The following is a 12840-nucleotide window of genomic DNA, read 5'->3' on the forward strand; positions in this document are numbered from 1 at the left end:
ATTTTAGGTAAAGGTAAATATAGCAAAGATTTACAATGTATAAGTCTCGAGGTTAAAAAAAACCTTGTCAATTTTGTGTTTATAATGAAGCAGAAATTGTCAATAAAGATGTGGTGTAGGCCCACATTCCCCTCACGTTTCTCATTAGCGCTCCTTGTCCTTGTAAAAGTGCCCTCTCTTCAGGGCTTGTGACCCTGAAAATAGTATTTTCTAACCTCTAATGAGAAACAGCAATATATGGGCCACTGGTATGTCCATCTCTGCTAAGCCTAAACACACCTGTTTCTCATAACCCTATCTGGACCTGTCACGCTCATCTAGAGCCAAAGGCCTGGTGGTTGGCACGCTGAGGGTGAATTACTGGATATGAGAGCACAGAAACCTCAGAATACATATAAACAGTAACGACAGAACATGCTATAAAAACATTGCTTTAGTATAAAATGATACAGACCCTCTTCCTCATGAAAATGTACCATGAAAAGCAGCCAGATTTTTCTGTACAACCATATTATATTAATATTGGATGTGCTTCAAATGCTGTAAGCTTTCAGAATCATTTTGTTTCATTTCTGTAGCACTTTGGATTTTTGGTGAAAAATATGGTTACCGTGGTAAAGGTTGAAAGTAGTCATTCCAAAGGTAAACAAAAATGGATAAGGCACCTGCTCTGGCACAAAAGCTTCTGATACTTAAGAGGGCACATAAAGTCATTTAGAGCCCAGCAATGCAGCTTTAATACTTTGGATTTGTTGTTGTTGTGTTTTTTTTAGGTTAGCGCTTAGCCTCGTTAAGTTGGAAAAACATTTCTGGCCAGTGTGGTGCAGCAGATCACACGATTCTGAACAATCCAGCAGGATGTCAAATAGTTAATCATGGATCCCTGTGGCATAGGGATTTAAAGAGAAATGCAAAGAAAGAACAAAATGAGCTGTGTGCTTATTAAACCCGAAGGGAGCGGAACAATTGTGCAAGCAATTTTGAGCAACACACGCAAAGGGCTTTTCACTTCAACCTATAAGCTTGTCAGTCTAAATTTAAAGTCAAAATTATGTAACATAATTCAGGAAACAAATATTGTAATAAACCATTTGTATAATTATATAGTATATAGTAAAGGGATAGTTCACCTAAAAATGAAAATTCTGTTTTTGTTCCAAACCTGTATGAGTTTATTTCTTCTGCTGAACAAAAAAAGAAGATATTTTGATGCTGGTAACCAAACAGTTGACGGTAGCCATTTACTTCCATAGTATTTTGGAATACTATACACACAAAACCACTGCTAGGGAAACCACTCATTTTTTTAATTAAACTTTGGCTCAAAACTTTGTAGTTACTGTATAAATTTCATTTTTGACAACTCCAGTCCTCTATTTATATACAATATTCCAGCATAATAGTATACAATCTTAAAAGGTTGGCCTACTCATAGTGCTTGAACAGCACAGTTGTAACCCATGTAAGTCATCATAACAATAAAAGTGCAGAATATATTTAGGTATTTAAAATGCTGAGCTTTGTGTGAACACAATCACGTAGTAGTTTGAGTATTAATGTTATCTATACTGTTTCTTATTACAGGTTAAGATTTCACAGCACTCCAACCTCAACGAAACTAACTAGTGCAACGTGTAAGACCCTCCCATGTGCCAAGAGGAAGTTTAACTCCAGATGCGGTGCGCAGCACATTCAGAGATTCCGTGAAGAGGAGGCTGCTGCTGCTGCTGCTTTTCACCTGGTTTTACTTTAAGAGATGCACATGTAGAAAACAAGTGGACTAACAGACACCCTACGGAGTCCCAATTTCTCTCTGGTTATCGGGCTGCAGCCAAAAGGCAGAAGAGGAGGCATCCTCACTCACCTCAAGTGAATTTCCATCGTGAACACTTTCTCATGGAGAGAGAGAGAGAATTTGCGTCTTGAGCAGAAGTTTGTACGACTCATTAAACATCGCTGTTTACGAGTTTTTCCTTTTTCTTTTTTTTTTAAATTTCTCTCAAATTTAGCGCCAGTCACAGGGATTGAGGGGGTGAAAAACATTCTACGCATGTTTCACGTGGAATATTCGCATCTGTGAAACTTCAGTGTGGAAGATTCTTGAGTTCGCTCTATTGTCATGAGATTGATGTGAACTTTTGGCTCGGAACGGTGTACCTCAGTTTTACCACAATGAAGGGTAAGATGCATTTCAAATTATCCACTGTTTACTCATTTTTAGTGCACTGTCTTTTTAAGAGAAATCTCTTGAGTCTATCCACGCGTTTCGCTCTTCGGTTTTTCTGCTTTTCTTTTTCTTGTGAGAGGAATGTGTGTTACTCCAGTGCACGAAACATCTGGTTGCGATTAACTGCTCGTAGTGTCTAAAGTTGGCGGACTGTTTGGCTGAACTGCCATAAGACACACACAACCTTGTGTTGCTGACCCGGCCATTGTGTGGGATGTTCAGTGACACTGCTCCCTTTATAAAAAAAAAAAAAAAGAAAAAGAAAATGCGTGGCTACGTTACAAATGAAACATCTGGCGTGGTGTGAAGATGTTTCTTTAAGGGTTGAAGAACTTCTGAAATCTCATTTCTGCAAAGTTTCTAGTAGGCTAAATCGGAGAGGCTTTAACATTTGACACATTTTTTTTTTTTTTTTTTAGTTAAATAGGCCTACGTGTTTGGATTTTTTTTATTTTATTTTTTTATTAAAGGTGTATTCAGTATTCATTTTTTTTCTATTATAGGCCACTTAAAAAGTTTTACGCAGAAGTAAATAAACAGCACTTTCACATTATTAATTTTTGTTTGTTTGTTTTGTTGTTGTTTGTGTTTGTTTTGATTCTGCATGAAGTGGGTCCACCCTCACGAATGCAGGCATGTTGAGATCACATGATCAGCTTTTTTAGTTGCCTCTAAAAATATTATTTCATATAGCTATATTTTAGCCAGGTACTTCTCAAAAATGAGAATAAGGGAAACATTAGGGGAACAAAAAATTGACAAACAGCTTCACTGTTGATCAGCAGCAGCAACTAAAATGTTTCATTGTAAAATGTCTTAAGTATAAATTCTAACACCGCTAGTATACTATTGGGATGTATAACCAAAATTTAATGAGTGCAGCTTTAAAAGTGTAATTTGCTCTTAATTCTAAGTTACAGCAATTTGTGCTGTGGAAATAAAGGGTCAGGATTCTATCATTAAAAATGAAAAGGTCCTATGTATTTTCAGAGGTTGTTGAAACTTGGGTGTTGTTGAGCCAAGATGTTTTCCATCTCAATTGCACACCAGAAATTAAACGTGTGTTTCAGAGAACCACTTACAGTAAAAATCATTTTGCATGTCCAGTGACTAACACCAAGCCTTCACGTCACAGTTTTGTGCCTTATGAGTTATGCAACTTTTAACTGTGCTTCTCTTTTTTAGTCAGTATGCTGCCATCTAGTGGAAATATCAATGGAAATATTGTGTAAATATATGCATGGAGGCTGTCATTTGGACATTTTAAAATTGACTTCATTGGAAATGCAGTTACAGGAAGCTGTATTTGTTGTCACCGTTTTTGTGTCAAAAAATGACAAACAGTTTTCCTGTGGGTTGCCTGGATTTTATACTTCAAACAAATGAGATAACTGTTTTTGGTTCATCTTTTGGTTAGGTAAACGTTTATTTACTAATAAATCAATTTAAGGCATTATCATATTAATGATTAGTAAACAGAGCAAAAGGCACATGAAAAAAAGAAGAAAAAAAAAACTATTATGAGTGTTTAGACCACACACAGTGAAATAGTTGCTCTGGGTAATGGTCATCCGCAGTCTTCTCTGATACTCCTCCATGCAGAACATTTTTAACCTTAAAAGTTTTATTTCAAGCAAAATTTCCCTTGCAACGGCATGTTTCTGACCATGGCTTTGTAAAAATGATGTTTTTTTGGGTGTGTGGGAGCTTTGTTCCTTTGCATTTCCCAGAGTGTTGTTATTTTCAGCAAAATGACTGAAATAGCTGTCAGCATCAGTTTACAATTCTTTGTCCCAAGATGTTTGTTTCCTAGTTTTCCACTCTGAGGTTTCTATGGGTTGTGTGTCCAGTTGGATGGTTGGACCTGAGGTCACACTCTGTGGGGATTCTAACAGACTGTTCCCCCACCCACCTGCGGTTCTGAGTCTAGTTTAGTATCAGAGTGAGGGGGAGTGGGCTCCAACTACAGAAACATGTGTTCTTTCTTTATTTTCTCTGGCCTTGGACAATGACACACAAAACCGCCTGGAGTCACCCCTCTCCTTTCCCATGAGCATGGTAGCCACATGAGAGAGCACTCCAGGACAGGGAGAGGAAATAGAGGATGGTATCATTTAGTTAACTCATGAATGGACCATCCTGGCCAATGTTATTTCAGCAGTCGGATGCAGTCCACATGCTTTTTATCGATTCCAAAGCTAATGCTATGTATTTGTTTATTTTATTTATCTCAGCATAACATAATGACCTTGTTTCTGAGAAAACATATGAATATTGTCATATTTATTTTGTATTATGACATTCAGAGCTTGTTGTCTGTGCCTAATAATGTATGATATACTGTTGTTCAGCAAGGATGTATTGAACTGATCAAAAGTGACAAAGACATTTATAATGTTAGAAAATATTTCTATTTTAAATGCATGCTTTTGTTATTAACTTTAGATTTTGATTAGTAAATCAAAATTCAATCACAGGAATAAATTACATAATAATAATGATAATGATATTTCACAATATTTTTGTTTTTATATTTGATCAAATAAATGAATCATTGGTGAGCATACTAGACCTCTTATATATATATATATATATATATATATATATATATATATATATATATATATATATACATATATAAAATGTGTGTGCGTGTGTGTTTATATATTTAGTGTCTTACACTAGAATCATGAATATAAATTCTATTGATGAATATTATTTTAGCACATTATTTGATTACCAGGCCTGCAGCACTTGCTATACTAATATCATTGTCATTGTCATTTTCTTTTCTTTTTTGCAGACGACTTCACTGATGAAGAGGAAGTGCAGTCTTTTGGCTACAAAAGGTTTGGTAAGTGCATTGCAGTGTCTGATGAATTTGCAGTCAGTTCATGATTAATATAGATGTCCTTCATTGTTTTCTGCATTCTGCTCCATATATCAGCTTGGATGGGTTTTCAGTGTTCGAAAGGTGAATTGGATTCTAAATTATAACCAGGAAAGCTGATTATAAGTTACACAAGGTCAAGCCCTGGTGTGTACTGCAGCTGTTTTCCCCTCTTAACGTGTGCTATCATCATTAGCCCATCAGACATATGTTTTAGTGAACAAATCTGGATGCCTCAGTTACTTCTCTGCTTTTTTTAATATTGAATTTTTAATTGTTCATGCCCATTTCCTCTATTTTTACAATTAGATTACCTTTGTTTGCAGTCATCTAATAGTCACATAAATTCACTTTAAAATAGTAATAATTTATTAATAATGTTAAAAAGTCTAATTTCAAAATATATATCCATTTTCATTCTGTACATTATATTGCGGTGCATAAATTGATTTGTAACATTTAAAACATCAGATTCAGTTTATTTAAATTTTTATATCAGACATTTATCAGTTTTATAACATGGAAACATTTTTCCCAAATTTTAATATCAGTGGATTTCTAGTTGTGTTGAAAACTACAGTCACATTCTATGGTCACAGGTGATATTTAAAAAAAATTATGAGCCATTGTCTACATGGAGGAATGTGAGTGAAGATGTATCTCCATTTAACATCTGCCATAAATCTCATACCTTCTTCCTTTTAAGCAATGACTTGTTTAATTTAACAAGTGTATTTCCAAGAGAGGCCTCAAACAACAAATCCTAGTAACTGTGTAATTGGATAGTTTATTACCTATGCATTAAGGCATTTGTAAATCTGTAGTCTTTGGTGGTCCAGAAAGAGGTTTCAGGTTTCTGGCTGAGATACAACCATCCAACTAGCACTCATTAAAGCAGCGGGAGTTTTTTCCCAGTTTGACTTCATTTCATGCAGAGTAATAATGTGCCGTTTGACCACTGAGGTAGAGGAATGAGTTAATAAAGGGCATGAACATTAAGAGTGTAGCTCCTAAAATTGGTTTCGAGCCCACAGAAGAGTGGCACTGGGTGATTTTGTCATGCACCTCATCTGTTCTGTTCACAAGGTGATAATGAATGGAAGAAATGTAGTGGCTGTAGTATATCATCTGAAATGTTGAATTTTTATTTGGTCTAGAACACATATTAGCAATGCCGAAATTAAAACTATTGCTGCATTCGAAATCGCATATTGTCTAGTAGATTCTATATTTGGTTTGAAACTTGCTTGCTAATGAGACCATTAAAAAAAGTATGTTCTACCAGTGTCAGTTGCATTGTTTAACTATCATTCATAAATCCAAATTTATCAAAATTGCAATCTGTTTGTGTGAGCAGTATTTCAGTCTGATAGTACACAGAAATTATACAGCCTGCATCTACAGAACTGAAATGCTGGTGTTTCTGTTGTAACTTGTAGAGTCGCTGATCTATTTCATTTAATGCAGGCTCATTTGTTGGCTTGAGGTCTGTAATGTGGGTGTAGGGAACAAATGAGGAAGTGTGGTGAAGGAATCCAGCAGCGTTAGACCTGCGTCAGCATAAGAGTGTATGGCTGGTGGGTTGCGGGGTCCATGTGCCCTCTCACTGGATACATTGCAACCCAGCACACCCCTTTTCGCTGAGCCAGTGCAGTTGTGTACACAAAGTCTTGGAAACTATTCTAGCTCCTTCACACTGCGGCAACATCAGACAATCAAAGCTGTCTGTTTAGATCTGTCATACAGTTTGATTTGAACACATTTTCACTATTAAAGTTGATTATTTTCCCTTCACTCAAAATATCAAAGTGCTGCCAGATATTTGGCAAAAGTTACTCTTTATCCCAGTGGAATAAAAGAGATCCTTTTTACGGTTTATAAGCCATTAACATGGAAATATGTTTTTTCAGTGGTTTTCAGTGCCATTGGGAAAAGGTCCCAGATGGTGAGTGAAGGAGGTGTAAGGAAATAGAGAAAGAAACAATTTTTGAAGAGAAAGCAACATTGTAAAGATGTTCTTTATTGCTTACTCAAAATAAAATCTGATGAGGTAAATAATGGCAGGAAGTTGTTTTCATGCTGCAAATGAGACCTTTTCTTAATCATTATTTTTGTATCAGACTATATATATATATATATATAGGAAGTTGTTTTCATGCTGCAAATGAGACCTTTTCTTAATAATTATTTTTGTATATGTATATATATATACACACACACGTGTGTGTGTAGTTTTCTATTTTAACTCTTCTTTTCTTTTATTGAGAACATTCATCTTGAGAACAGTTTATCTTTCAGGGTATAATGCTTGTTTGTTTGTATTTGTTTAGGCATAAATCAAACTAAATTTTGTGACGTTTATGTTTAAAATAAATAATATTTCAGTTAGAAAATGTACAGTTTTTTCTGAGAACATGACCTAGCTTGTTTCTCTAGAAAATCTGTTATTGTTTATGTATTGTAGTGAAGATGCATTTGATTTAGAATATGTTTGAGTCAGAGCGAGTGTTTTTCACTTGACTCAGGTTTATTATTACTAGAGGAGAATGTTTTCAGAGAACTTATTTAGTGCACCCCCCCACCCCAGGGTTCTTCGTGCATTGATGTTCTGTGATGCTGCCTTGAAACATGACATGCTTTTCATCATGCATGCAGGCAGCAGCAGATGGAGAAAGAACATTTGTCTGTCCTTCAGCCCACAGGGTCTGTGGGGTGAGCTGTCAGGGGGGTGTGGAGGGTTTTATCCTTATATCAAGCCTGCTCCAGCCTGGATTAATAGAATGGTACACAGTTCTCCAACTTAGAACAGGGTTTTTTTCTCCACTCAATGCACAAATGAGCGCTTCCCAGCAGGAGGTTCATGCCATGGGCTGCAAGGATTCTGGAGAGGGTTTGGGTCAACTCTGGGTCAGGCCAGTTGAATCTGACTCTTTAAAAGCACTTTTGCTCAAGCTCTCAGTGGTGGAGACACTTTGGAAAGGGAAGATAAGCAGCCACGCAAATCTGAGCTGAACAATTCTTTCTAAAACAATGTAGTTTACATAGCGACAAGAAAGACTGAGAGTAAATCTTGCTTGTTTATGCTGAATTGACTTGTTGTTAAAAACATGCTTCTCAGTAGTCAGGGAACTACTCAGTAGTTTTGTATGACAGGGAACAGATCAGGAGGGGAGGTCTCCTCACATAAACAAGTAATGCTACCGAATTTCTCCATCTTCACTCTTGACAAATAGATATAAATTGAGCTTATAAAAGGAACCATCTGTTGGGCCCTACCGTGTGAGGAGAAGGGGTCAAGTTAGCATCCGGCCAGTCTTATAGAAGTCTTCAGAGATGTTCTTACCCGCTATAACATATACTGTCATATGATATGGTGTCACACCTAAATGATGGATGGAGTCTGTGCCTTTCCTTGCAACACAAGGTCTGGCATTCATTCAAAAACAATACATGTCACTGATGGAGACCAACTCTTTTCTTTTGGCATTACCAATAAAAGAAAGCCCAGAGTGCAGCGCAGTGTCTGATATATTAATGAAAGTCTTTTGGCTCCTAGCTGTGCCAAAATCAACTCTGTGCTTCCTGGCCTGAAAAAAAGGTAGAGTGAAAGAAAGATGTGTATTTTTCTTTGCTCGACTCGGAGTACTACTTACTGACAATCCGTTTTGCAGAACTGGCCAAGACAGAGGCACAGTGCCTTTGTTTCTGAGGCTTTGATTACTTTGGCTGTCAAGACATCTGACGCACGGTATTATTCTTGATCGGGTTACCTTTTTGACTTATTTAATGTATCATTTAACTCCGATACGAATACATAAATAATAAATTATTATGAAGAAGCTGGAGGAATTCTTCCTCTGATGGCTGACGTTTAGACAGTAATTACTTTGAACTATGGCAGAAGGTATTTTTCTTCATGGTACATCTGTAGTTTAATTGGAGATGGCTCCATTGAGTGGTGCAAACACATCCATTTCATTTTGTAGTTTTTTTTTATGTCTCCTAACTTAATTAGAGTTTATATTTTGTTTCTTAGTCACTTACACAATGGGTGGAGTTGCACCGTTTGTCCTGGTGTTTGTTGCACTTTGTTCTATTACGTGTCAAGCATATCTGGCATGGAAGTTTATTAAAGACCTCAGTGGTTTTATTGGCTGTGTAAAGCGATGGATGAAACTTGTGAGCACTTTTCTGGCTTATGTCAGGCTAAGCTTAGTTGCTGCGGTAACAAACAGCCTTCCACTGTGACGACCACTGATTGCTGAGTCAGGATCCAGGCCTCGCGGTGGGCCACCCACTAGCATTAACCTTTCCTGCTCCAGACCCCCCAACCCACACCCCTCCCTTCAGCACAGATGACTGCACCCCTGCTAGAACATTCGATACACAATAAAGAGGTTAAAGGAACAGTTCACCCAAGGAATTTTTTTAAAGACTCTTTACACAGTCCTTAGTGACCACAGCTGTCAAGCTCCAAAAAGAACAAAATACACCATAAAAGTATCATTAAAGTTGTTCATGCGATTCCATGTGAAAGTCTTATGAAGGATTATGATAGTTTTTTTTTGGGAGGATTATGATGGTTTGTGTTGGGATTATTGTATATTTATAGAATTATTTTTTAGGGCTTTTGGTTGCAATTTTTGTTAAAAAAGTCTTTGGAAGGCTAATGTAAAGGTTAATAAGGCAAAAGAAAATCCATAATGTCCATAAAAGAAATGTCGTTTTCTTTAGTTGATATTAAGCTAAAATTAAATAAAACATAAATATTAGATGTAAAACTATATATGTATATATATATATATATATATATATATATATATATATATATATATATATATATATATATATATATATATATATATATACACACATATATATATATATATATATATATATATATATATAGAAATGTTGCCTTGGAAAAGTAACTTAAAATAAGTTTAAGTTGAATTAATAAAATTACTAAAACTAAAACTGTTATAAAAATAAATTAAAACTGAATAGAAATAAAGAAATTACTAAATTACTAAAAGTTACATTAAGGTGCCCCTATTATGCCATTTCCAATATTGCCTTTCAAGCTGTGTGTGAATGTAAATGATCTGCAAACTAATTTTTTTTTTTTTTAGTTAGTACAGCCAGGCCTACACTGGCCTTGTTTCCATGGCTCTCAGTCCCATCCCACTCATCACAATGTTAATTATATACGGCTTGTTTACATAAACATCACATGAACTCAATTCTTCAGTGTTTAAAGTGTTAGCAGTAGTACACTAGCACATAGTAATGTAACTATCAAAAAGATTATCACTACACTTGCATGTACATATTCAAGCAACATGCAGTATACACTGTTTTAAAGTTTTGCAGTCCATCCTCAACCTAACCTATCTACAATTTATGTCTTCCCCATGTTAATCTTGTGCAAAAAAACACAAAATAACACTTAATTTCAACATTTATTTTCCTTATACAGTCTGATGCAAAGCATGCTGGGAACTAGAAAAAATTTGAGTTCACAGAACTTTTTTCAGTGAAATCCAATGAACTTTCATTATCATTTGAGTGAAATTAACTCATTTCATTCAATTAATTTCACTGTTCGGTTTTACAGTGTGGTCTTTAATGATGCTTTTGTCCTTTTTTGAGCTTGACAGCCCTTGTTTGTTATATGGCAAAAAATGCAGAACAATTCTTCAGAAAATTCTACTTTTGGGTTAAATGGAAAAATGGATGAACTGTCTCTTTAAGAAGAGGAAAGAAGAAGGAAATGATTCACAATTCTAAATTGCATAATGCCTGGTATGTTTTTCTCTGTTTAAAGTTGGATGAAGGAACTGTTGACTTGCTCTGAACTGTGCCATTCATTTCATGGAAGATCATTGTTTAGTGCCGTAATTTACTGTATTCAAGGGTCTCTCTTGACTTTTTGTTGCCAAACATGTTCTTTGGCAAACCCCCTGACGAAATGAGATCATACCTCTGAGACTTTAGGCATTAAACAAATGTCACCCCGTAATTATGCACACAGAAAACAGGAAAATTAAAATCCCTCTTCAATGAAAGTCATCATTTTCAGCTGACATTAGAATCATATTGGAAATCAGCATATAATGTGACTTTGCTCTGTGGTCACCCTCTATTCACTCACTTGTTATGTTTTATTGAAGAGACTTGTACATAACAATTTAATTATCATTCAATCAAGTGTCTCTATGGTACTACATTTATATGACTACATTTATCCAGACCCAAAAATAATCTGCACTTGCTCAGAGGGTCTTTTCCCCCCTCTTTCTCTGTCATTAAAGTTCAGGGCCAGATTCCAGAACATTACAGTGTTCTGAATGTGGGAGCTGTTTTGAATTTCCATGGATACATGTAGATGACATCATAGTACTGTCAAGATCAATGAGCCGTATTGAAAATCAGGCAACAGTGCATTTGTGAGAGGTGTTCTTTTCATTAACCCCAGCGGTGTGCTCTCCTCTCAGTTCCTTATAAAACCAGAACCATAAAAGTAGTAGAATGATCAGTATGATGGATGTATGATTAGTATGATATCATTATCTAGAGTCCCTCTGGATTCTCTTTAAATTAAAAGTTTTAACCTTGAGGCTGTTAGGTTTAACTGTTTGAAGTCTGCTTTATGTTGCATAATTAAGTACTACATACATATTTACTTCATAATACATTCTAGTTAAAAAAAAGGTCTAAATTGCTGGATTGGGATTTAGACAAAGACATCCGCTAAACAAATAAAATATAAATAAAAAATTATATTATTTTTAATTGTATGTATACTTAAAGAATGCAGATGCATTATGGAACAATAGCATGTTTGCTAGAACATTCTGTGTTCCTATTATGATCAGTGTTATTTTAATATTAATATTAATAATTTTATTTTTATATTTTCAGCTTTCATTATAAAATTAGGTTTAGTAATTTTGCTGTGTACTTTTGTAACTTTTTGTTAGTTTTTCAATATATATAAAATGTTTAGTCTTAGATAACAATAATTGTTTTTGGGGTTTTTTGACGGAGTGTTTGTGATTTTTCTCTGTCAATACTCAATGTGATTATTTAAATGTGCACTGCTCAAGAGTTTAGTCGTTCATTTGCATCATGTATGATTAAAATGGCATGTGCCCCCGTGGCCTAATGTTTCTAATGTTTAATAATGAGGCATGTGTTTATGCTTTAAGGAAACCAGATGCCATATAGTGTACATAAGTGTGAAACTATTCACTTTCTTTCAGCTCTCTCCATATGGCCCGTTTATTTGAAACTCATTTGGCATTGGTTGACACTTACGTCAATACTATACTACTGTAGATATGCCAGAAACTGACTACACTGCCTAAACACATGCAGATACAATCACTTCACTGATCACTTATGCATTTTAAAAGATTGGGTTTTAAAAGCATAAAAATCAAATTTGTCTCCATGTATTATGAATGTAGCTTTTTTTTTTTTTTTTTTTGCTTTATGCTTGTGAGTAAAGTGACAAGAAAGGATGTACTAAGTAGTATGAGAACACTCAAGTGGGGAAACACCAGGACTTTTATAATGTTAGTTCTTCTCAAGAAGAGGAAGATTTGTTCTTTAACTCAGAGTAGACTATAGGAGCTGCTTCGCATTTATAGTGTGCAATCAAAAACAACAACAATAAAAATAACATATTGTGTTCTGGAATAAGAACACGGTGGGCTTG

General features: G+C 35.3%; 1 protein-coding gene across 1 annotated transcript in view; it reads left to right on the forward strand.

Annotated features, from left to right (window-relative positions):
• The first annotated feature begins 1626 nt into the window (after nt 1-1626).
• LOC109086953 (collectin-12-like) overlaps nt 1627-12840 on the forward strand; it is a 35304-nt gene continuing 24090 nt past the window's right edge. Inside the window, exons 1-2 of the mRNA XM_042774766.1 lie at nt 1627-2179; nt 5031-5081. Coding sequence (XP_042630700.1) covers nt 2173-2179; nt 5031-5081 — 58 coding nt within the window. The 5' untranslated portion in view covers nt 1627-2172. The remainder of the gene's footprint in view (nt 2180-5030; nt 5082-12840) is intronic.

The sequence above is a fragment of the Cyprinus carpio genome, chromosome A2 (assembly GCF_018340385.1).
Source record: "Cyprinus carpio isolate SPL01 chromosome A2, ASM1834038v1, whole genome shotgun sequence".
NCBI classification, from domain to species: Eukaryota; Metazoa; Chordata; class Actinopteri; order Cypriniformes; family Cyprinidae; genus Cyprinus; species Cyprinus carpio.